General features: G+C 59.1%; 4 protein-coding genes across 11 annotated transcripts; 3 read left to right on the forward strand and 1 right to left on the reverse strand.

The window, feature by feature from the left end:
- Positions 1-1,373: 1,373 nt before the first annotated feature.
- On the forward strand, positions 1,374-15,227 carry zc3h18 (zinc finger CCCH-type containing 18). Of its 7 annotated transcripts, none has more exons than XM_053886094.1 (20): positions 1,374-1,512; positions 4,328-5,226; positions 5,600-5,684; positions 6,009-6,157; positions 6,235-6,333; positions 7,304-7,446; positions 7,677-7,706; positions 7,790-7,904; positions 9,328-9,587; positions 10,990-11,172; positions 11,694-11,819; positions 11,992-12,093; positions 12,414-12,728; positions 13,465-13,575; positions 13,662-13,670; positions 13,731-13,951; positions 14,012-14,226; positions 14,285-14,375; positions 14,544-14,628; positions 14,692-15,227. In XM_053886094.1, exons 2-20 carry the CDS (start codon positions 4,339-4,341, stop codon positions 14,921-14,923), a joined length of 3,459 nt encoding a protein of 1,152 aa, XP_053742069.1. In that variant the 5' UTR covers positions 1,374-1,512; positions 4,328-4,338; the 3' UTR covers positions 14,924-15,227. The 7 variants fall into 7 exon arrangements, with proteins under 7 accessions (XP_053742069.1, XP_053742072.1, XP_053742067.1 ...); XM_053886097.1 differs by lacking the exon at positions 1,374-1,512 and adding an exon at positions 1,529-1,727 and having other exon boundaries at positions 14,288-14,375; XM_053886092.1 differs by lacking the exon at positions 1,374-1,512 and adding an exon at positions 1,529-1,727 and having other exon boundaries at positions 14,692-15,226.
- A 177-nt stretch (positions 15,228-15,404) lies between these two features.
- Positions 15,405-18,201, forward strand: il17c (interleukin 17c). 2 transcript variants are annotated; one of them, XM_053886133.1, is made up of 3 exons: positions 15,432-15,538; positions 15,850-16,049; positions 17,419-18,201. In XM_053886133.1, exons 1-3 carry the CDS (start codon positions 15,527-15,529, stop codon positions 17,663-17,665), a joined length of 459 nt encoding a protein of 152 aa, XP_053742108.1. In that variant the 5' UTR covers positions 15,432-15,526; the 3' UTR covers positions 17,666-18,201. The 2 variants fall into 2 exon arrangements, with proteins under 2 accessions (XP_053742107.1, XP_053742108.1); XM_053886132.1 differs by having other exon boundaries at positions 15,405-16,049.
- utp4 (UTP4 small subunit processome component) lies at positions 17,772-22,084 on the reverse strand. The gene is made up of 16 exons (XM_053886107.1): positions 21,672-22,084; positions 21,254-21,442; positions 21,110-21,194; positions 20,959-21,048; positions 20,681-20,892; positions 20,442-20,613; positions 20,285-20,376; positions 20,126-20,222; positions 19,984-20,048; positions 19,796-19,918; positions 19,575-19,731; positions 19,414-19,520; positions 19,185-19,280; positions 18,809-18,994; positions 18,629-18,739; positions 17,772-18,135 (listed from the first exon to the last, which is right to left on the reverse strand). Exons 1-16 carry the CDS (start codon positions 21,828-21,830, stop codon positions 18,019-18,021), a joined length of 2,058 nt encoding a protein of 685 aa, XP_053742082.1. The 5' UTR covers positions 21,831-22,084; the 3' UTR covers positions 17,772-18,018.
- chtf8 (CTF8, chromosome transmission fidelity factor 8 homolog (S. cerevisiae)) lies at positions 21,589-22,666 on the forward strand. The gene is made up of 3 exons (XM_053886142.1): positions 21,589-22,046; positions 22,119-22,242; positions 22,307-22,666. The coding sequence occupies exons 1-3, from the start codon at positions 22,027-22,029 to the stop codon at positions 22,532-22,534; spliced, it is 372 nt and encodes a 123-aa protein (XP_053742117.1). The 5' UTR covers positions 21,589-22,026; the 3' UTR covers positions 22,535-22,666.
- Positions 22,667-23,147: the final 481 nt, after the last annotated feature.

The following is a 23,147-nucleotide window of genomic DNA, read 5'->3' on the forward strand; positions in this document are numbered from 1 at the left end:
TAGATTAGAGTCGCTCAGAATACAACTGAACGAAAAAGAAATCAAAGCAGACCATAACGAAACAAGACTCACACACAATCTGTCGTGTAGCGCTTTCTAATGGGTCTTTTCATGGGATGTTGCACTTTATAAAGCAACCATTGAAGTTGGAACACATGTCAGTCGCTGAGAATTGTGAATATGGAACGTGTCACCACGTGACCCGAGCCTGGTGTTGTGTCGCCACCTCGTGGTTGTCAGAGGTGGCGGACATTCTCCAGCTCAAGACAGGGACCCGTGTCCTCTCGGTGAGAAACGAGCCCGGAACGACTCAAGTAGCGACAGTTCATTCCGCCTCAACATCCAGTCCAATCTCCATCCTTTCATTTTCTTCCTTTAGCACTTGCCAATTGAACAATTCCAATAATAATCATCACCAAAAACAGGCCGCGGCAGGACAATCGCCAACTCCAAACATGAATGAAGCACGACACCCAAGTGCCGCAGAACAATATCATAATCACGAGGATAGTGACAAACTGTGAAGCGGCCGGGATCAGCATCTCCAAGTCTGAGGCCATGGTTCTCCACCGGAATAAGGTGGTTTGCTCTCTCCAGGTCGGTGGAGAGTTCTTGCCCCAAGTGGTGGAGTTTAAGTACCTCAGGGTCTTGTTCTCGCGTTGGTGCAGCGGCAGCAGTGATGCGGTCGCTCTATCAGACCGTCCTGGTGAAGCTACCGATCGATCTACGTTCCCCCCCTCACCTATGGTCACCAGCTTTGGGTCATGACCGAAAGGATGAGATGGCGGATACAAGCAGCTGAGATGAGTTTCCTCAGGGTGGCTGGGCGCACCCTTAGAGATAGGCTGAGGAGTTGGGTCATCCGGGAGGAGCTCGGGGTGCAGCCGCTGCTCCTCCTCATCCAGAGGAACCAGCTGAGGTGGCTCGGGCGTCTGATCCGGATGCCCCCTGGACGCCTCCCTGGGGAGGGGTTCCGGGCATGTCCTACCGGGAGGAGACTGGCTGGAGAGATGCTGTCTCCGGTCTGGCCTGGGAAGCCCTCTGGATCCCCCGGGAAGAGCTGGAGGAGGTTTGTGTGGACCGGGAAGTTTGGGCTTCCTTGCTCCGAATGCTGCCTCCGCGACCCGACCCCGGATAAGCGGCAGAAGAAGGTGAAGGTGACAAACCACAACACAAAAACCAATGCAAAGTGGCAGCTGAAGGGAATAAGCCATTGACAGTAACCGTCTCCTGCGCTCATCGTTCAATCATTCTGAGGGGCGGAATTCATCGATATCTGCTCTGTTCAGCTCCCTTTAATCTCCACCGGTCTGAACCGTGACGTGCAGACGAGCATGTTGGCTTTCATCGCTCCCCAGACATTAAAGAAGTGGCGATGGCGACGTGAGGACGCGACTCCGTTTCCAGAGCAGTGAAGCTGTGGCTGAGCTGACCTGTGTGCTGATCTGAGGTCGGATTTCTCCGTGCCAGCAGGGCAGCGGGCGGCTGAGCTCGGAGCAGCGCAGATCTCAGGTCAGCCCGCGCAGCCCTCGCGCTCCCCCCGGGCCAGTGTTGATGACGCCGGGTTATGGCCGCTCTGCGCGCCGTGTGGGATCCTTCATTTCTACACTGAGGGCGCCGAATCGACTGTTGATACCCCGTGTGTGGCGTGTACACTGCTCACTGACGGCGGGAGAGAAGGGTGCCGGGTGCGCAGTAGCCTCTTTGCGGAGCTCCGGGACAGCAAGGTAAATGGAAGCGTTGGTTAGCAGAGGGGCTGCACCGTTAGCCTAGCACCAGCGCGTCACGTTAGCCCGAGCGTTAGCCTAGCATCCGCACATGACAAAAGCCAGGCACAATGCGCGGACCCGAGTGTTGCCGACGACGCGAGTCCGTCGGTAGCGGTGGTTTCACAGGTAGTTCGCGGTGTGTTCTGCCCGAGTCTCTCGTTTGCCGAGCTCCCCGAAGTTCTGGGCCTTGTTAGCTTGAAGCCGCCGCTGGCTAAAGTAGCCGGCGTTTGCTGCCAGTTAGTTCCTCTCTGAGTTGACGCGGTCGGGCTCCAGGTGGAGCAGAGTTGGGGTCACCAGCGGCCCGGTCTGCCTGAGTTCTTGAGCGAGTGCACAGCCGCAGCGCATCAGCTGACCGACCGTCGGTGGTTCTTCTGCAGCAGGGGCGAGCGGCTCGGTTCTTGCTGCCGTGTGAGGGGAACCTTGTGCCGTGTCTCACCCCCGAGACTCGTGAAACCATTGGAACAAAACTCTGTCGGTGAAGCAGCTGAGTGTTGAGGTGGCTGTGGGGTGACGGGGAGCAGAGCGGGGCCCAGGGTGAGTGGTCTGGACATGGTGCCGGCCCTCAGACTGTGTGCGGGGCCCAGGGTGAGTGGTCTGGACATGGTGCCGGCCCTCAGACTGTGTGCGGGGCCCAGGGTGAGTGGTCTGGACATGGTGCCGGCCCTCAGACTGTGTGCGGGGCCCAGGGTGAGTGGTCTGGACATGGTGCCGGCCCTCAGACTGTGTGCGGGGCCCAGGGTGAGTGGTCTGGACATGGTGCCGGCCCTCAGACTGTGTGCGGGGCCCAGGGTGAGTGGTCTGGACATGGTGCCGGCCCTCAGACTGTGTGCGGGGCCCAGGGTGAGTGGTCTGGACATGGTGCCGGCCCTCAGACTGTGTGCGGGGCCCAGGGTGAGTGGTCTGGACATGGTGCCGGCCCTCAGACTGTGTGCGGGGCCCAGGGTGAGTGGTCTGGACATGGTGCCGGCCCTCAGACTGTGTGCGGGGCCCAGGGTGAGTGGTCTGGACATGGTGCCGGCCCTCAGACTGTGTGCGGGGCCCATTCTGTCAGTGTCCATGAGCATGAAGTTAGTCTTCGAGTTCTGTCTCTGACTTCTTTGTCCTTCTAATGGGTGCTACTCTCTGGCGAAGGTTATGGTCCTCCTCCCTGGATGTTTTGGCCACTTCTGAACCCAGAGGTGAGGTTGGGTGACGCTTTGGCAGAGAGGGAAGAGAGTGCATGAGCTAGGTCAGGACCAGGTCATTGGACAAGTATTGATATCCCAGAGTCTTGTGAGTCAAGGCTATGATTGTCTCCCAGTGATTCATCAGGGTGAGGCTCCACCACCGGAGTCCTCGAGATCGGCCTGGGAGTCTTCTCAAACCAGGAAGTCTTTGCGGTCCCCACAGCCCCCGATCTTCATGGCAAATGCAGTTTGAAACTTTGTTTTTCACCTGTTCTGTTGATCAGACCAGACCTTCTCCATGTACATTTCAAGGCCAAGTGTTTCAGCTTCTGAAGTGTAGAATCACCTCTGTATTAGTGGTTTGGGTGGTTAGGGATGTCTGGTGACTTTTCACACAAGATCTACTGCTGAGAACGGTCCCCACCATGAGAGTTTAGCATCTCACGATAAATGTAGTATGTTGGTATGTGGTGCTGGATGTGGGTTTTTAATACACAGCAGCTCAAGAAAGTACGTCCTCGTCAGGAGCAAGGACGCAAGCGGCCATCAACGTACCCGTAGACGGGGTCTCTGAGGTCCATCTCACTGCGAGAGGAAACACGAGTCATTATCAAAAGCCCTGAAAATGGTGGTTACTTTCTAAACCCATAGGACAGCAAGGGTAGTGAGGCCAGTCAGAAGCTCAGCGCCTCAATAATGACGTGAGACTCGGAGTCAGTGTTTGCTTTAGTTGGGTCGGTTGGTTGTTGTATGAGGGCTCAACACATGCAGGGTCCCCCGCAGTGCTGCTGCCGCCGCCTGCGCTCCCTGCCTCATCACGCCAACAACAGATGATGCTCCTACTGGGAATATGAACATCTCCGCCACGTCTTTCACGTCTCGGAGTGCTTGCTGACTCACAAAGCCACAATTTAATGCCAAAATGAAGTTGGTAGATCACAATCTGTGTGGTGATAAACACTGATCTGGGATCTGTGAGAGACGAGGAACACTGAATAACTCATCTCGGTGCTTGGGTACCATAATCATTCATATTTAAACATGAACAGATGAGCACGTTGGAGAGTGGAGACCCGTGAAGCGGAGAACTGAAGTGACCAGTTAGTTTCATCATATAGCAGTTGGGCTTTCCAGACACTAGTGAGTTGAACACATGTAACGGAATGGAAAATGTATCCGGGTTTTTATGGTTCTCACCAGAATGGAACATTTTTTCATGCAAATTCTTTTGCCTATATTTCCGCTCGATGGGCAGGACCCATCTGAACATAGTGAGTGAAGTAATGTATGTCTGACTTTGACACGTGTTTGACACAGCAGCGACTTGGTTTTGTCTATCAGCTCTTGACCAAGAAGAGGTTAAAATTGTTTTGTTTTTTTTTTTCTTTTCAGCAAAATCTCTCATGGAGACGCCCGAAAGCCCGTCTCAGTCTCCCCAGTCTCCTGAGGAGGCAGAGAAAGGCTTTTCTGAGGCTGAGCTCCTGGATTCTCCCGAGGACCGGGGTGTCTCAGATGAGGAGAACAGAAGTGCACCGGAGGAGGAAGATGAGGCAGTGGACACCATAAATGATAATGGATTTGAGGAGGATGAAGCTGACGAGGTGGTACCAGACTTTGTCTCCGAAGCAGAGGACGAAGGGCTAGCAGGAGAAACTGGAGAGATGGAGCAGGAGGATGAGGACATCTTGTTGATGGAGGGAGATGATGAAGGTGCCAAGTCAGATGAGGGAGAGGAGGATGGACCTCTCAACACTCTAAAATCTCCCTCAGAATCAGCGCTGGGCCCAGAGGGCATTGGTGAAGAGGATGGAGAAGCAAGGATTGAAAGCCACCGTAGAAGTGTGTCAATCCCAGAAGCCCACGATGAAGGAGACGATGAAGAAGGGGAGGACGAGGAGGGGAAGAAAGCACAGGACGAAGAGGATGAAGACCACATGACAGAGCAGCGGAGGAGAGCAGTGGCTGTCAGAGAGATGAAGGACGACCCGACATCAGTCTCTCGGGAGCTTGACGAGCACGAGCTGGACTACGATGAGGAAGTTCCAGAGGAACCTAACATCCCCACTCTGGAGGAGGAGGAGGATGAAGATGATACCAAAGTCGAAGATGACGATGAGAACGAGGAGAGAAGTGTGAAGAGAGACAAGAAACCAATCCTTCCTCCGTCACCCTCAGAGGGAGATTCCAGGAAGCTGGACGACCCCAAAGGTCATGAAAGGTCACGGAGAGATTCCTTCCGAGATAAGAAGAAAGATGACGACGATGGAGAGATTGACGAAGGGGAGATTGATGTGAGTGGTCCCTGGTGATTTTGCTCTCAGATGATTTTTACAGAATAATACTTCATCGCACAGTGGCAGAAACGTGTTGGAGCGGACACGAGCAAAATGATCCAGCAGTTGGAACATGTGGGTCTGAGGGTGGTGCAGCGTGTCCTGGCCAAAAATGCATGCTCTGTCCAGCACACCCATCTCCGAGGTGACCGTCTGACTGGTGCGAGCTCTGGCTTTGATCAGAGAGTGGCTTGAAAGAATGGTGCTGTGGGAAATGTCGCAAGCACAGCGCTGTAGACCCAGTCGGTCAGCCATTCACATACACTGAGGTCGCCGGAGGAGGGTTCTCCTGCTGGCTCTCTCATCAGCGTGGTTGACTGTTTGTGTGCAGGACGACGACCTGGAGGAAGGCGAAGTGAAAGATCCGTCTGACAGAAAAATCCGACCTCGGCCAATCTGCAGGTTCTTCATCAAAGGTCAGGCGCTCTCACATGATGTTTGCGTCTGAATCTCTTTATATGTGCTTCCCTCTTAAACTTTGGTGTGACTTCACTCTCCCCTTCTTCTCTCTTATACAAGCCTTTCACTTCATTTGTCGTCAGCATCCCCTTATTGTTTTCTAGAGTGAAATGCATTTGAGGTAATGTGTCGTTAGACCAACAGGTGGCGCTGTTAGACTGGGTGTGAAGTGACATCAGTGACTGCAGGAGGTGAAAAATGCTGCTGTGTGATCGGTGATGTGTGTCCACCTGAAGGCGCCTGCTCACCTCTGAATCACCGCGCTGCCTTGTGTCTCGCAGGAAACTGCACCTGGGGAATGAACTGCCGCTTCATCCACCCTGGAGTCAACGACAAGGGGAACTACTCCCTCATCAGTAAGCCAGACGTCTTCTCTCCGAACGGAGCGCCCCCTGGGGCGCCGCCCCCGCTCCTGCCCAACAACCCTTGGGTCTGTGTCTCTCACGGCAGACTGATGTGAGCGTGCTGCGCCGCTGACTCAATTCCTCCCTTCACCTGTCGCTTCAGGTGGGGCCTGCTGTAGAGGAGCTCCCCCCGCCGCCGCCTCCCCCCGTGGAGCCTCCTGTGGAGAGCGCCTGGGAGCGCGGCCTGCGACACGCCAAAGAGGTAGTTACACGGCTCCACAGCCTCGCGGGGCCAGCGGCTGCTTTTGTTCCAGATGTCGCAGTGAAAATCAAACCTCTGCGTGAGTGGTGCTGAAGGTGTCGCAGTGAAGAAGCCTGATGCGAGTCTGACGCACGTCTGCTGCTCATGTTGTCTGAGTGGGTCTGGGATGACTCGGGCCAGACTTCGTCTTAACCCGGTCAAGGCTCGCACGTGTCACACGACTTGGTGCTACATGTGAGGTTGCAGGAGGAGAATGGGCGGGGCTTATTCCTCACTGACATGAAGCAATCTGAGATGGTGAGTGGGAGGAAGACTCCCCCGAACTAACTACTGCGATAATGCAAGAGAGGAACATGTGTCTGCTTCAACACTGGGCAGATCAGGTTGACTACATCTGAGGCAGGAATCTGTCATGCAGACGACACCGGAACAGTCATGTGTTCCGACGCTGCTGGATCGTGGATCGTCAGGTTCATTAGCCAGACGTTGCTGTTGGAACCTTTTTGTTCAGAATCGTTGAACGTTCAGAAAATTTGCATCTGACCCTTTTGGAGAAGCCAACTAGTGTTTTGAGGCGCAAATGATTTTATGATTTGTTCTGTTTGTGCAGCTCCAGATGATTGGTTTGACTTGATAGATGTTCCCTGAATCGTTTGATAATTTAGCCCTTTCTGTTCCTGCTCCTGTGTTTACTTTCTTCTCACGTCACTCGTACTTTCCACTTGATGCCCGGAGCAGATGTTTTTCGGCTTTAACTGCTTCAGCATTGTTGAAGGGTGTTGGCGCGATACTGGCTGCATCACTGCTCGATGTCATTTCTCATCCGACTGGTTCTGCTAATGCTGCAGTTGAGGTGTGAGACGCTCGGGTCCTGATGAGCTCCTGCAGACGCCCGGGGGGAGCCTGACGCTCGTGTGTGTGTGTCTGCGCCCACAAACAGTCCAACGTGTCTCCTGCTGTGCCCGAGCAGGTCCTGAAGAAGGCCACCATCCGGAAAGAGCAGGAGCCGGACTTTGAGGAGAAGCGCTTCAACGTGACCATCGGGGAGGACGATCGGGAATTTGACAAAGAGAACGAATTCTTCAGAGAACGCAGCTACCGCATCATCAGAGAGTGAGCTGCTTGCTTTCCCATGAGCTCGTGCACAGGTGTCCTCTGCTGTCGCTAACAACCGTGCAGCAGCAGAGGACACCTGAAACTGAAGTTCAGGAGGTCCACGCAGGCAGCCCCCACCAGAGGGCGCTGAGCTTCTGACTGGCCTCACTACCCTTGCTGTCCTATGGGTTTAGAAAGTAACCACCATTTTCAGGGCTTTTGATAATGACTCGTGTTTCCTCTCGCAGTGAGATGGACCTCAGAGACCCCGTCTACGGGTACGTTGATGGTCGCTTGTGTCCTTGCTCCTGACGAGACGTGCTTTCTTGAGCTGCTGTGTAATTAATTGTGTGTCCTGCAGTGACCCCTACGCTGACCCCTACTACGACTATGAAATGGAGACGCTGTGGCGAGGTGGCCAGTACGAGAACTTCCGAGTGCAGTACACTGAAGCTCCTCTGCCCTACCACTACAGCGTAAGTGTCCTGCCACCGTCATGGATCGCCCAACCTCCTCCTCCTCCTCCTACTCCTCCTCCTCCTCCCCTCACTCGGCCAGGCTTCTATGAATAGTGCTCATGTTTGTCTAAAGCCTTCCAACCTAAACAGCATCACTCCCTTTCCTGACAGGGCTATTTACACTCTCGTCTGAGGTCACGTTCACACTGCGGGTTCTGTCTCCAGATAAAGCTCTTTCGGCTCAGAAGTCAGAGATGTGAACACAAGCCAGTCGGGTTTTGGCCGCGGACCTGATCCCAGCTGGAGAGGGCTTAGCTTCTGGCCTCAGATGACTCGGCGCTAGATGCTGGAAACTAGGTGTCCGGCGCAACTCCACACCAACATGATAGGTGCCGGCCAGTGAAGGGTCTGATGGCTGTCGGGGTGACCGACATGCTTCAGAAACAACTTCTCAGGCTCCCAGAACGCTGAGGTGAGCAGCTTCAGCTGCAGGAGACTGGAGCTGGGGAACAGGAGCGCGGCGCAGCACAGCGGTCCAGGACTGGAGGTGTGTGCGGGGGTTTGATAGCTCAGGTGTTTTCTCCTTTATTAGGCTGATCAACACCTGATGTTGCTGACAGACAGAGTTGCTTCAGTGAATCACGCTGCGCTCTACAGTCACTGTTCTCACCGCTGTGATCTGCAGCTGTCACTGCATGAGGAGCACAGTGAGGAGGAACGCGTTACTGAAGATTACCAGACCATTCATGGATCACTTCTGACGTCTGGATCTGGACTTCACTGACTGAAACCTTCTCCATCCTCAGTCATCTCTCTCACTGTGGTCAAGGTGTCGTGAGAGCAGCGTGGACCGATCCAGACGCTCCGTATTACACAGCTTGTTTCCTTGTAAAACAAACATGACGAGACTCTTCCATGTTTAGTTTTGGCTGTGAAACACCACATTCTGTTCCAGCCGTGGCTCAGTTCCGTCATCAGTTCATATCTGAGGTGAGGACGACTGGTAGAGCTAAGAATTGACAGAAATAAGGAGCTCAAGGCCATGGCGGTAAACAGGTTGTTGCGCGGCTGATGGCGACTTCCTTGAGACCTGCTTCATCGTGGGTCAAAAACCAGCTACTTTGTGCAGAACGCTGCCAGCTGAGCTGGAAAAAAGGGACAGGGCTTGAGGCTGCACAGCAGGGGGCGAATTGGACCCACCCAAGACAGAACCCTCAGTGTGAAAAGCGGTGACATCAGCTTCAGTTGGGACTCTGGCTGCTGCTGTGCTCAAAGATGGAGGTGGTCTGTGTGTTTGATGTAGCAGAGCTGCTCGTGTTCTGAAAAGACAGAAGAGTTTGCTGTTGAACCAGCTTGTCGCTGCATGGGCCGGGCATCTCTTGATGCTGACGTGATCAGTGCCAGGTCAACCTCTCTGACCCCACCTGCTGCCTCTCAACAGGACCGAGAGCGTGACCCCAGAGAGCCACACCGGGACCGCGAGAGGGAGCGGGACAACCGCGAGAGGGAGCGGCGGCAGAGGGAGCGGGAACGGGAGCGTGAGCGCGAGAAGGAGAGAGTGCGGAGGAAAGAAGAGTGGGACAGAGAGCGGCTGAAGCGTGATGACAAGGAGAGGCCCAGGATGAGACCGCCACGAGAGCTCCGGGACAAGAAGGAGGAGGACAAGCTCAAGCCTCACTCTCCGCTCACCATGCCACCAAAGTGAGTGGTAGCGACCTCCCTGGTCCATGTGGTGAACACTCCACAGTCTTCCCGCCACCACACACACACACACACACACACACACACACACACACACACACACACACACACACACACACACACACACACACACACACACACTCGGTATCAAACTGCTGTGCTCTGAGGTGAGGCCTGCCCCTCCAGTCTGTGGACTCCTCTCTTCTGGCCCTGCTGCTCCACAGACTGCCCTGGTTGCTGCACACAGGCACCAGTGAGTGTCACTTGTCTTGTCGCTGTAGGAGGAATGAATGTTGCAATGCTGCGGCCCCGGTGACTGGTGGTGGCGGCGGCGGCGACCTGTCACACCTGTCATAGCAGCCGTGTGAAAGTGTCTCTGCGTGAGGAAGCATCTGGAATGCACTGACACCGTTTCTGTTGTGCTGCTTCATTTCCTGTTTAGATGTTAGAGTGGAACTCGGTTCTTCCCTCCCCTGACCTCAGGCAACAGCTCTTGGTCTCCTGACTTGAACCGCGTCTGCAGGTGCCGACAGCCGCAGTGAGAGTCATGGTCTGCCGTATCTGCCGTGGTCTTGCGTGTGGGTTTAGTGTCCTCTTTCAGTCACAGAGAAGTCAGTGTGAGGTGGACACGCCTGTTTGCCTGGACCTCAGGGCTGCGAGCTCACGCAGGTGGTTTCCCCGTGTGCTCATGTTGTCATTAGCTTTTACCAGAAGTCTCCTCAGAGACGTGTTGCGTCATCAATCCATAATGTCTTATCATAACACTGGTGCTATTCTTGGATCCACTTCCTCAAGTGTCCTGTTGAATGTGTTCTATATTTGGATCTTTGGATTCTAAACTTATCTTACCTATATTTAGCTCTGGCCTGGGTGTAACTCTGTCTCTGTACTCACCAGGGACGTCACTGATGTCTGACGGAGCCTATCCTCCACAGACACCTCACCCGTGTCCACACTCACTTTCTCGTGTTACTGCCGTTTTCGCTTCATGTGCCGAGGTTGGAATGTCACTGGTGGTTCCCCAGCAGTCACTGATTAACACATGATATTCCCTCCGAGCTTCCGCAGCACGGCTGCTTTCTCCACGCCAATATCCGCTCCAGCCTTGCTTTTCCAAAGTCAAAATGCCCCATTCAGTCCTTGGTGAGTGATGATGGCGCGGTGGGAGAAGCTCCGCCTTGGTTTGATCCTGGTCTCTGCCTAGAAAGGACTGAGGTCAGTGACTTTCAAAGAGGTGCGTTGGCGGTCACGGAGGCTTTCCACCGGCACTGCCCCTCCCCCAGTTGGGTGCATTTAGGTTCATGTTGTCCATTCTATGTTGAGCACCGGCACAATGAGCCACGAGTCTAAAGGTGCCGTTTGCTCCGCTCCCTCACCGAGCGTCTCCCCTCTGCCTGGCCAGCAGGCCGCTGGAGCCGCTCATGAAGAAAGATGTCCTGCCGGTGATGAGGCGGCCCGACGAATGGAAGGATCCGTGGCGTCGGTCAAAGTCTCCACGGAGAAGACCTGGACTGGGCTCCCCCCTCAGAGGCCGCAGGAGACATCGGCCATCTGGTTCCTCCATCTCTCCGTCCAACTCTTCCAGGTAGGAGCTTCACCCGAGCCGTCGCTCCTCCTTTCCTCCACCTGGAGGTGACCTCTGTTGAGGACTGACTCAGGGAGCCAACTGAACCTTGTTGGTGACACTGCCCAGGACCCTGAGCAGGGCGTGGTGAGGCGGCGGCCCCCTGCTGGGCTGTGCTTCCCACGCGAGGGTGAGCTCCATCTTACTGCCGTGCTCCAGGTCATGTGAGGAATGACTCTCTGACGGCGATGCTCAGAAAATGCCTCATGGTCATGGATGGATTTAATAGAAATGAGCAGGGAACAGTCATGTTATTTATTCGTTTCCTCATTCATTCAAGCATTTTTGGACATGACGTTTATAGTTCAGTGACTTTTCTATCATTGCATTTCCACATACATTAATTTATCTTTGAGCAGCGTGTTAATGATGACCCTCCCAACAAACCTGCTGGGGGCGCTGTGGCATCAGTGCCGAGGCAAACAGTGTCTGGACGCAGAGCTCCAGCGTCGACGCTTGTGACATCCTCCTCCACGCCGCAGGTCTTCCTCCCGGTCCTCATCCTACACCGGCTCCGGTTCGTCTCGGTCCAGCAGCCGCTCGTCCTCCTTCAGCTCCTACTCCAGTCACTCGTCGCAGCACAGCTCCTTCAGCGGCAGCCGCTCCAGGTGAGTGCTCCCAGCCGCACCTGTGGAACTGGAGAGTCCACTTCACACGTGACGACACAAATGGATGCCCTCAACAAGCCTGGTCCACTGCTGAGGGCCATAAGGAGGTGCCCCTGTAGTCGGGTGGCAGGTCTGAGGAACCTTCTCCTGAGGCACTGTCTTCCCCCCGTAGGTCCAGATCTTTCTCCACCTCTCCATCACCCAGTCCTGCAGCCCCGAGGAACAACAAGAACAAAGCAGAGCCTGCTGCTGCTGCTGCTGCAGCAGCCAGAGGGTGAGTGAGTCACGCTCCTCACTGGTGGTGGTGGTGGTGATGATGGTGAGGAGGACTGGGTCAGACGAGGTCTCGCGCTGTAGGAAGATCTTGAAGAGACAAGTGTCTCTTCAAGATCTTCAAGATGGTTAGCCTCTGCAGAGAGAAAGCAAATACACTGTTCACCTGAAGCAGGACGGTGCAGGAACGTGAGCATCTGTGAGACACTCTGAGGAGAGGTAGCCGGACCAGGACAGGGATTGTCCTCCATCACCAGAGCCACTGGTGCAAGCTCTGCCAGATAATTGACCCCTCATCATCATCGTCATCATCACCAACAGGTGGAAGACTGGAGCCAGTTTAACTCTGGCCTTCTCACCCTCTGGAAGGATGCCAGCGAAGCCCGGCGCTGTGAACCCCCCTCGCAGAGAGAAGCCTCCCATGAAGAAGCCCCCAACTTCTCCTCCGCCCGGAGCCCCTCCGGGTCGACCTCCCAAACCTCCACTGGAGGCAGCCAAGCTGCCGGCTAATCCTCGGGAGAGAGAAGGCGCGGGGAGCGGCGGGCCGGCGAGGCCCCCGCCTGCCCGAGAACCTGGGAAGCCTGCGGTCCAGAGGGAAGGAAGGAAGAAGGAGCCGCAGCAGCATCCGCCTCGAAGGTAAGCCCCGCGTCCAGTCCGCTTCCCTGCTGGACTGAAGAGTCCGAGGCTGGTCGCCTGCTGTGCACCTGAACCAGGAAGACCTGACGCCCACCTCGCTGTGGTAACTGAGAGAAGCGTGGGCAGTTTCACTTGGCAGCGGCTCGTGACGTCGCGTTTTCAAGATTAAACCTTTGTTGGACTCGCGTTCCACATTCTTCTCATGCTTGGAATGGCTGAGCCGCACTAACCCGACCAGGTTGTCTGCCGGCGGCGCCGAGCGCCAGCCGACCTCCCCCCCGGGCGCAGACCCCCGCCGGACGCTTCTGCACGTGCCCCTCCTGTCTTCAGCACCGGCGGATGATCGGTGCCAACACTGGGGAGAGGGAAGTGCCGGCGGCCGAAACTGCTTATCTGCATCTGCCACCCACACGCTGGCTGCCTGCCCTGCTCTTTCACTCTTCCTCTCTGGCCTCACGGCAACACTTCCCCGGGAACTTCGCTCACTCATGAAGCATCTCCGCCCCGCGCACGGCCACTTCCTTCACCGAGCTGCTCAGGAGTCCCGCTCCGAGTGACTCAGCTTCACCCACACACCTGAAACTAGTTTCCACCTCAGCTGTACAAACACACAGCAGCCACTTTCCCCAGAAGAAGCTGCTGCTGGAGCCCTGCAGACCCTTGCATGGCGGCAGCAGGTGTCTGTGACCCGGGGACGACCTCTCCAGACGCTTCCTCTGCTGCTCTTCCTCCACAGGCGCGCCATGAGCGGCAGTGTGAGCGGCAGCAGCTACTCGGGATCCAGCTCCAGGTCCAGGTCCTCCTCCAACTCCGTCTCCCCCTCACGCTCGGGTTCCAGGAAGTCCAGGTGTGTGAGCTCAGATGTGTGTCAGTGTTTGCTGTGTGACTGAAGCCAACTGCTTGTCTTCCATGTGCGGCCCGGCGGACCCTCAGGAAGTCCAGGTACGGCTCCTCCCTTGCTCTCGCGCTGCCGCGTGGCCCTCACCCTGGACTCTCCCGCAGGTCTCTGAGCGTCAGCAGCGTCTCCTCCGTGTCCTCGGCCTCGTCCAGCGGCAGCTCGGTGCGCAGCGCCGACTCGGACGACATGTACGCCGACCTGGCCAGTCCCGTGTCCTCGGCCAGCTCCCGCTCCCCGAGCCCCAGCCGGCCCCACAGAGACCGGGCCGGAGCCCCGCGGGAGAGAGCGGCCCCGGGCCCAGGCCCAGGCCGGGAGAGGGCCAGAGGTGAGTGTCGGCAGGTCCAGCTGCAGCACCTGGCACCTGCCGCTGACCTGTGTCCTCCAGCAGAGCGGCCGCCCCGGAAAGAGGACGCCTTCAGGGAGGAGCGGCGGAAGACGGAGCCGTCGGGTCCTTCGGCCCGCGGAGGACACCTGCGGCCGGGAGCCAGCGGCAGGGGGGGCCACCCCCCGCACCCGCCCGCAGGCAGCATGCCGCCCCCCGGTGCGCACGCCGCCGCCGCCGCCTCACATAAAGACATCAAGCTCACCCTTCTGAACAAGGTGAGTTCCTGCGTCAGAGTCGACCTGGTCACCTCTGACCCCGCCTCTCTGCCTGCAGCAGGCGGACAAGAGGAAGAGGTACCTTCCCTCGGACAAGGAGCGGCCTGGCTCTCCACCCAGCAAGAGGATGGTCATGTCCCCGGACCGAGGTGAGGCTCCACGTCAGGCCGCTGGTTACACAACAGTGGCCAGCCGCGTGAGCCGGAGCGTTCTCTGACGCCTGAGCGGCTGTTTGTCCAAAGCTGTAAAAGTCCTCATCAATTTCCTGTCTGCGTCCACCGCGAGCTCCACGCACCAACCTGTCTGTCCTCCCTCAGGTCGAGACAAGAGGCCGCCGGGTCGACCCCCGATGGAGCGAGCCCGAGGCCAGGGGCCGCGGCCGGCGGCCCCGCAGGCAGACAGGTACGCGCCTCGTGCTCGCCACCGCTCGCCTGACCTCAGCTCTCTTCCCTGCTCTGTTGGCAGGAAGCGACCCGTCTCGCCGCCGGCCAAGTCGTCCGCCAAAGGTCCGGCCGCCGCCGCGCCGCTCAAACCGTCGGCCGCAGGTCCGGCCGCCGCCGCTGCCGCCGCCGCCGCTGCCGTCGCCGGGAGCAACAAACCCAGCAACACTTTGTCTCGCCGCGAGGAGCTGCTGAAGCAGCTGAAGGCCGTGGAGGACGCCATCGCCCGCAAGAGAGCCAAGATTCCCGCTAAATGAGCGGGCGGCGCGCATGCAGAGAGACTGCTGGTGTTGAATCAAAGTGAAGCAGCGCTGTGACGGCCGGAGGCCCCCCTCACGTTTCTCTCGTTTCTGTTCGGACCGCTGATCCAGTGGACCGGTTCTTGGTGGACCTGGTTCCGGCACCGCCGCCGCAGCCGCGTGCGAACGTTCCGCTTCTCCGATCTTAGTTTTTACTTTCTTTCTCGCTCTCCTCAAGTTGGTGTCACGATTGTAGCCGGAACAGCACCGCCCCCGGGCCGTGTCTCATGCTTTTGTGACGGAAGACTCTAAATAAACTATTTTGATAAAGAGACGGCTGTGTGAGGGTCCGCTCCGGGCTGGCGCGGGAGTCCAGTGGAAAAGTCTCGCTCCCCGCGTCAGCGCGCTCATAAACTCCCGCCACATTTAATGACATTTTCCAGCTGCGGAGGGTCTGCGCTCTCGTGGTGACGTCACGCGGCAGGTGAGGGAGGGCGGGGCTCTGACTCTGCTGCGGGAAAGAGGAAGTCTCTTGATGACGTTGCCATTTCCTCATGCCGCGAAGGATAAATAGTGGCGCGGCGGTGATGGAGAGCATCGGCAGCGGAGCGCACGCACGTGATGGACGTCAAGGTGAGCGCCGCCGCCACGGCCCTCGCGCTCGTCACGACTTGGTTGAGCTTGGCCTGCTCATGCTCGGGTGTCTGTGGCCGATGCGCGAGCCTTGCGCGGTGCTGCGTTCACGGACGGCACCTCGGAAGGTGTCGCGATCTGAGCACGCGGTTTTCAGTTTGACAATCGACGGACTCGCTCAGTCGCGAAAAGACAAAGGGTCCGTTGTCGCTCGCTGGCGAGTGTCGGGTGGAACAGCGGCGTCCGCGGCGCTGGCTCTGCGCTCCGGACACTTGCTCTTCATCACCATCCTCTCCTCCTCCTCCCCACAGGTTCTCCTCCTCCTCCTGGCCGCCGCGTGGCGCTGTGACGCGCGCTGCCTCCACAACCAGACGAGGCTGAAGAGGCTGGCGGAGCGGTGGCAGCGGCGCTTCTCGGAGCCGCTGGCGGACAGCGCTCCCACCTCCTGCCCGGCGCACCTCCTCCGCTCCGGCGGCATCCACGAGCGCTCCCTGTCGCCCTGGAGATATGTGTGAGTCCCGCGCTGCGCCCGCGGCCAAGGTTCGCTCGGGTAATACGGTGGACGTGATTGGCGTGGAGCGCGCGAGGCTCGTCGAGTGCCCGTCACCAGTCACGTGGGTTTCACGGTCCGGCTCCCGCTCGCTTTAGGAGTTCGATCCCAGTCTTTCGAATGGAACACGGGGCTTCGCTGTCGCTCCTCATCCCTGACGTGGACTTGGATGACAACCGCTGAGGTCGTTTCGAGTCGTGGGTGGGTGCGGCGTTGTTCACCGGGTGAGAGAGAGTCAGGTGAGAGAGAGAGAGGGAGGGAGAGAGAGTCGGGTGAGAGAGAGTCAGGTGAGAGAGAGTCGGGTGAGAGAGAGAGAGTGAGAGGGAGAGAGAGTCGGGTGAGAGAGAGAGTCAGATGAGAGAGGGAGAGAGAGAGAGAGGGAGGGAGAGAGAGTCGGGTGAGAGAGAGTCAGGTGAGAGAGAGTCGGGTGAGAGAGAGAGAGTGAGAGGGAGAGAGAGTCGGGTGAGAGAGAGAGTCAGATGAGAGAGGGAGAGAGAGAGAGAGGGAGGGAGAGAGAGAGAGAGTCGGGTGAGAGAGAGTCAGGTGAGAGAGAGAGTCAGATGAGAGAGAGTCGGGTGAGAGAGAGTCAGGTGAGAGAGAGAGGGAGAGAGGGAGAGAGAGAGAGAGAGAGAGTCAGGTGAGAGAGAGAGTCAGATGAGAGAGAGTCGGGTGAGAGAGAGAGTCAGGTGAGAGAGTGAGAGGGAGAGAGAGTCAGGTGAGAGAGAGAGTCAGATGAGAGAGTGAGAGGGAGAGAGAGTCAGGTGAGAGAGAGAGTCAGATGAGAGAGAGTCGGGTGAGAGAGAGAGTCGGGTGAGAGAGAGAGTCAGATGAGAGAGTGAGAGGGAGAGAGAGTCAGGTGAGAGAGAGAGTCAGATGAGAGAGTGAGAGGGAGAGAGAGTCAGGTGAGAGAGAGAGTCAGATGAGAGAGAGTCGGGTGAGAGAGAGAGTCAGATGAGAGAGTGAGAGGGAGAGAGAGTCAGGTGAGAGAGAGTTGGGTGAGAGGGAGAGAGAGTCAGGTGAGAGAGAGAGTCAGATGAGAGAGAGTCAGATGAGAGTCAGGTGAGAGAGTCAGGTGAGAGAGAGAGAGTCAGATGTGAGAGAGTCAGGTGAGAGAGAGAGTCGGGTGAGACCCGACGCTCTCACCTGACTCTCTCTCACCCAAAGGATGACGCCTCAGTCCTCTGGTGACGTCTGAATCAGGAGCGAGTTTTATTCTGAAAACTCTGCGGAGCTTGCGGTGACACCTGCAGCCACGAGGGGGCGCCGGCAGCTCACATGTCCTCAGGTGGGTTTCACTGGGCCTCCCTGACCTCTGACCCCACCTCCACAGGAAGAAGACCCTGAAGGACCACCTGCCCGAGACCTACTCGGAGGCCGAGTGTCTCTGCGCCGGCTGCATCCTGTTCGACAGCGAGACCGGAACCATCAACGAGACGGAGCAGTACAACTCGGCGCCGGTGGTCCAGGCCCGCACCTTCCTGAAGAAGGTCCCGTGTCAGGGCCAGAGCGGCTACCGGCTGGAGCGGGTGCAGGTGCAGGTGCAGGTGGGCTGCACCTGCGTGGCGCCCCTCCACTGAAGACCAGCGGCCGCGTGGTCGCTCCGCCCGCCGCCTTCGTTGTAGAACGCGTCGGGCGCCAGTGCGACGCAGCGGGCGGCGCCCGGCTGCAGCACGAACCCGTGAGACTTCACAAGTCTGAGACAGCTCCGGCCCGTTTTAGAGGCCGACCGTGTCTGCAGTGGACAGCTCTGCTTTGGTCCCGCAGCAAATAAAGTTGTGTGTTGCCTCCTCAACCCCTTGTTCTGGCCTCCTGAGTTCCGCTGCCCTCGGGGTCAGGGGTCACGGGTCATGACCCAGATCACTCACACACACACCCGGCTGCTCACGTGACAACACACACTTTATTCGATGAAAACATGTGGAGGAGCTTCTCATGTGGCAAACTTCTTCTGTCGCACGGGAGCCGGCAGTTGAGCAGAGATGTCCAGCAGGGGGCGCTCCACCACCACCAGAGACTGGTCCTCCAGCAGCCGGACACACATGAGGTGCTGCGGGGACCAGAGCAGCGTCAGCATCTCTCACACACACACACATGCTTGTCTCTCTGTCCTTGTGAGGACCTCTCCTGGCCTCAGCCCCAGTTATAATAACTGAGCAGTTTTGTGGGTTTGACTGAGTGAGGACCGACCAAAATGAACCTCATCCTCCACCTGCTCCCTCTCCTCTCCAACCTTCTCATGTCCTCCTCCATCACTCTCCTCTGTGGCCTTCCTCTCCACCTTCTGCCTGGCAGCTCCAACATCTTCATCTACCAATTCTCTCTCTCTGAACCATCTCCATCCAGCCTCTCTGACTTGGTCTCCTACACACCTGAGCACGTGCCTCCTGTCTTCTCCAAACCAAGCCTCGCCAGCCTTTGGCCCCACATCACCCCCGACTCCCATGATTCCTGCTGCCTGCACCTGCTTCTTCGCCTCTCCCTCACACTGAGCCCAAACGTCCTGCCTGTGGTCCTCACAGGGACTGAAGAACACCGCCCACCTGGAAGCTCTTGCAGATCTTGAAGGCGTGGCTCTGGCGCCGGCGCTCGGCCTCCGGCAGCCTCTGGAGGGCGCTCTGGTTGAAGAGCTGGCTGGAGGCGTCGGGCAGCGGCTGCAGGAAGCAGGAGTCTCAGGGTGTCAGACGGAAGTGCGCCGCCGGCGCCCCCCTCGGAAGACTGACCTGACTCTTGTCTAAGACGCAGAACATGAAGGTGTCGTGCAGCAGGATGTGTGCGGGATTCTGAGGGTTGAAGGTCACGTGTGTGACCGGCGTGTCCCTCTGCAGCCAGAGGGGGTGGAGCCCGTGTCCCTGCAGCTGCCGGCTCCACGCCGTGTACTCCTTCTGCAGCAGGGAGAACTCAAACACCTGCGCCACACACACACACACACACACACACACACACACACACACACACACACACACACACACACACACACACACACACACACACACACACACACACACACACACACACACACACACACACACACACACACACACACACACACACTCGGGTGAGCTGCGTCAGCGGACAGCAGGCGCCGCGCCTCCTCACCTGCTGGTCAGCGTGGACCGTCACCAGGTGGCCGGAGCTCGGGTGGAGGCCCAGGGCTGTGGGACAGGAGCTGTAGACCGGGAGCGTGCAGTGGAGCTGGGGACATGCAGGTCAGTCTCTCACACACACACACGTGCGCGCGCGCTTGTCCCTGTGAGGACCTCTCCTGGCCATCACCCTGGACCAGAGACGGGTCCACACAAGGATAGTGACGCACTCACATACGCACCTTCAGCTTCTGCAGATTGTAGACGTGCACCTCGCCGTCGGTGTTGGCGGCGGCGAGCCACCGGCCGTCCTGGCTGGTGACCAGCAGGTGGAGCGGCTGGCGGGAGCCTGCGGGCCGAGGGCAGAGGTCACCAGGGCAGAGGTCACCAGGGCGGGGCTCACCTGACAGGGGTCGCAGCGTGCACAGGTGGCGGCAGGAGGACTCGGCGAGCGACAGCACGAGGACGGACGAGCGGCTGGACGCGGCAAAGAGCGTGGAGGAGTCGGCGGAGAAGCAGAAGCGGGCGGCCCAGCCCAGCTCCCTGGGCAGCCTGGACACCTGCGGCGGCAGCAGCAGAGGCCGGTGACGGAGCAGGTCCCAGGGCGCGCCTCAGCGCTCTCACCTTCTCCAGGCTGATGGCGCCGGGGCCCAGGCGCAGGCGGTAGAGACGCACGGACGACACGGTGGAGTAGACCAGCCAGGAGCCGCAGGGAGACACGGCGCTGCAGGAGATGTGCTGGCGTCCCTGCAGGAGCGGCGCAGCGTCAGATCAGCGGCGGCGGCTGCTGCACTGGGCTCTGAACCACCAACCTTCTTCCTCAGCAGCAGCAGCTTCTCTGGTTTCCTCTTCACCGCCACACACCCGCCGGCCCTGCCTGGGAAGGAGCGCACGCGCGAGACCTCAGCGACCTCCGCAGCAGCGTGCCGCACCACGCCGTCACCAGGGACTCACCGTGTGCGTCGCCCTCGCCCAGCCGCCACAGCTCCAGGTGCCCGGGGAACTGGAAGAGCAGCAGCCCGGCCTTGGTGGCGCAGGACACCAGGCTCCGCTGCGGAGCAGACAGAGGCGCGTCAGTCTCCGCGGCGACGCCGGCCGAGCTCGCCGACTCACGTGAGGGAACGCGATCCTGCGCAGCGCCGACTCCTGCGTGTTCTTCTCCACCCTGTCCAGCAGGGGGCGCACCACCAGCTGCGTGTCCATGCCTGGCCACAGAGGAGGAGTCAGAAGGGCGGCGGCGCCGCGGCGGCGCCGGCGGCGAGCCACTCACCTCCCGACACCACGGCCGTGCTGGTGTGCACCAGCGCCCTCACGTCGTGGCTGTGGTTCTTGAAGGTCCTGGTCCGGACCCACTCCTTCTCCTGGCCGTCCACGGTGCAGGGCAGGAGCTGGAACTGGACCACGGTTCCCTCCGACGTCCCGGCCACCAGGCTGCTTCCGTCCTGCAACATTTCACGCCGTCACTCGCCGCCGGTTTCTCGCCCTGCGTCCTTCAAACTGGAGTCGGACCTCGCACAGAGCCAGGACCAGGACGTCCCACTTGCTGAGCAGGTGGGAGCGGACCAGCGTGCCCGTAGCGCTGTCCCACATCTGGACCTTCCCGGCGGAGTCGCCGCTGACGACGGTGCCGTCGGCCAGGAACAGCAGGCTCCAGACCACCACCTCGCGGCTGCGGGCGGCTCCGGCGCCGCGCTCCACCAGCAGCCGCTGGGTGGAGTGACCTGCGGGCAGGGGAGGGGCGTGGTCAGCGACGCTCGCGTCTGGCCTTCGGAGGTCCCCATGCTTACCCGTCTCCACGTCAAAGACTCGGATCACGTCCACCATCCCGGCGGCCAGGAGGCTCCCGGACGGGTGCCAGGACAGCGAGACGATCCGACCTGCCGGACCAGAACCAGAAGGGATGTGAGACCGACCCCCAGCGGCCGGCGCAGGTCTCACCTTTCTGCCGGTCCAGGTTCCTCTGGAACTGGATTCTGTCCTGGAGAACCTCGAAGAGCTTCACCGACCCGTCCTCACAGCCCACCTGCAACAGACAGCGGTCAGCGCCAACGACCCGCCGGCCGAGTCTCCGGCCCGACTCACCGCCAGCAGAGTCTCCTGCGGGTTGCAGCCCAGGGTCCAGATGGGGCCCCCGTAGGCCTCCAGGCTGTAGCGGGGCCGCAGGTTCTCCAGGTCGTACTCGGTGATTTCGCCGTTCAGTCCGGCGCTGAAGAGGCGCGCGCCGACCCAGCACACGCCCTCCACCCCGCTGCCGTCCTGACCCGGGACCACCTGCGGGCGAGAGCGGAGATCCGCGGGGTCACGGCACGCGTGTGGCGTCATCACAACACAAGTCACAGCGCGCGCGCGTCTGGTTGATCTTCACACAAAACACCGTCCTTGTGAGGGGCACGCGCACAACTCGTCAGGACCCCACGAATCCTCAGTTGGAGGACGTCGCGTCGCGACGCCTCGAGGCTCCGCTCCCCCCCCCCAGGTGGGACGCGGCCGCCTCGCTCACCTTCTCCTGGAAGTAGTTGTCCGAGAAGTTGAAGAGCTCCACGGCGCCGTCCGCGCGCACCAGAGCCAGCCGCTGGGTCCGGCGGTTGTGGGCCAGGGCCCGGATCCCGCTGGGCATGTGGTCGAAGAAGCGGACTCGGTGAACCTTGAACTCCGCCATCGCTTGTTCCGAGCCGACACCAGACGCTCACGCCGCCTTCTGGAGCATCAACAGCACGTGGGGACCTCTGACCCGGAAGTGAACGGGAACTACCGGCTACGTCACGGAAGCGCGTCATCGCGTGGCTCCTGGCGGGAAAAGCGAGGCGCCGAAACCAACGTCGGCTGTGTCCGTGTGTCCTGCGTGTGGCCGGCTCATGGTCCAGATCGTGGTCCGGTAAGGGAGTGTCCGGTGCATATGTGTGTGTGTGTGTGTGTGTGTGTGTGTCTGACGTGACCGTCCCCGCAGCGCCAGCGCGGACGGCGCCAGAGCCCCGGAGTGGCTGCTGCTGGAGCTGCAGGGCGAGATGGTGTCGCGGCGCGACTCCGGCCTGGCGGGAAACCTGCTGGGCGACCTGCTCTACACCCGCGAGGTAAGTCCGGAGTCCCGGCGCCAGCCGCCTCCCCGCTGACGCCGCGCCTCGCTCCCGCCACCAGGGGGCGCCCGTGCTCATCGTGGGACACCACATCCTGTACGGCAAGCAGGTGAAGCTGGACAAGCCGTTCGCCGTCCTCACCAAACACGGCGGGGGCTCGCGGGAGCTCGCCACGGAGACGGAGCCGCCGCAGAGCACGTGCTACACGGTGGCGGCGCTCGTCAAGCGGAAGCTCATCTTCAAGACCCGCCCCAAACCCATCATCACCCACGTGCCCAAGCGGGTGTGAGGAGCCATTCATCAGCGCGCGCGTCATCGCTTCCTGTTTGGACCCAAAACACGGGGACGTGAGGCGCGCGGCGGAACTGGACCTGCTCTGTTTGTTTGCTGTGAAGTTTGAAATAAAGAGGCCCGACCCGACCTGGACCTCGGTGGCTCGGCGCACGCACGCTCACACGCACGCACGCACACACACACACACACCTGAGCGACACCACAGGACTGCAGCGCCTCAGACGGACGGACCGGATGAAAGGGCGTCTGTGTGGAGGAGAGTCGGAACATTCGCCTTCTGTTCAGGAGTCTGAATCAAAGAAACTCTGGTTCCAGGCGTCTCAGCAGCTGTGTGCACATGAGTTCATGTTCCTGTGCGGACCAAGCTTTGACCAGACACTGATCTCATGAGGACCGTTGGTCCATGTTGAGTTTTGTGGGTTCGTGCTCCAGAATAAGAGGCTGGGGAAAGGGCCACGTCCAGGAGTGGTCCTCACAAAGACAGCAAAACAAACACGTGTGTGTGTGTGTGAGAGAGACCGGCTGAAGCTGTCCCGCCTCGCCAACTGCTGAGGTCAAAGGTCAGCGGCGGGAGACGACAGACGAGCGGCAGAAACTGTTTGGACTAA

Source organism: Synchiropus splendidus, chromosome 14 (assembly GCF_027744825.2).
Source record: "Synchiropus splendidus isolate RoL2022-P1 chromosome 14, RoL_Sspl_1.0, whole genome shotgun sequence".
Lineage (NCBI taxonomy): Eukaryota > Metazoa > Chordata > Actinopteri > Syngnathiformes > Callionymidae > Synchiropus > Synchiropus splendidus.

Bases quoted from the DNA above. Each gene is read 5' to 3' on its own strand.
- zc3h18 (XM_053886094.1), top strand. From the start codon at position 4,339: ATGGAGACGCCCGAAAGCCCGTCTCAGTCTCCCCAGTCTCCTGAGGAG. The intron at 5,685-6,008 runs GTCAGGCGCTCT...TGTGTCTCGCAG, and splicing joins CTGCAGGTTCTTCATCAAAG to GAAACTGCACCTGGGGAATG. The intron at 12,094-12,413 runs GTGAGTGAGTCA...CATCACCAACAG, and splicing joins GCTGCTGCAGCAGCCAGAGG to GTGGAAGACTGGAGCCAGTT.
- il17c (XM_053886132.1), top strand. From the start codon at position 15,460: ATGCCGCGAAGGATAAATAGTGGCGCGGCGGTGATGGAGAGCATCGGC. The intron at 16,050-17,418 runs GTGAGTCCCGCG...CCACCTCCACAG, and splicing joins CTGTCGCCCTGGAGATATGT to GAAGAAGACCCTGAAGGACC.
- utp4 (XM_053886107.1), bottom strand. From the start codon at position 21,830: ATGGCGGAGTTCAAGGTTCACCGAGTCCGCTTCTTCGACCACATGCCC. The intron at 21,195-21,253 runs GTGAGTCGGGCC...TGTCTGTTGCAG, and splicing joins CGCAGGAGACTCTGCTGGCG to GTGGGCTGTGAGGACGGGTC. The intron at 18,136-18,628 runs GTGGGCGGTGTT...TGGTCCCCGCAG, and splicing joins AGATCTGCAAGAGCTTCCAG to CACCTCATGTGTGTCCGGCT.
- chtf8 (XM_053886142.1), top strand. From the start codon at position 22,027: ATGGTCCAGATCGTGGTCCG. The intron at 22,047-22,118 runs GTAAGGGAGTGT...CCGTCCCCGCAG, and splicing joins ATGGTCCAGATCGTGGTCCG to CGCCAGCGCGGACGGCGCCA. The intron at 22,243-22,306 runs GTAAGTCCGGAG...TCCCGCCACCAG, and splicing joins ACCTGCTCTACACCCGCGAG to GGGGCGCCCGTGCTCATCGT.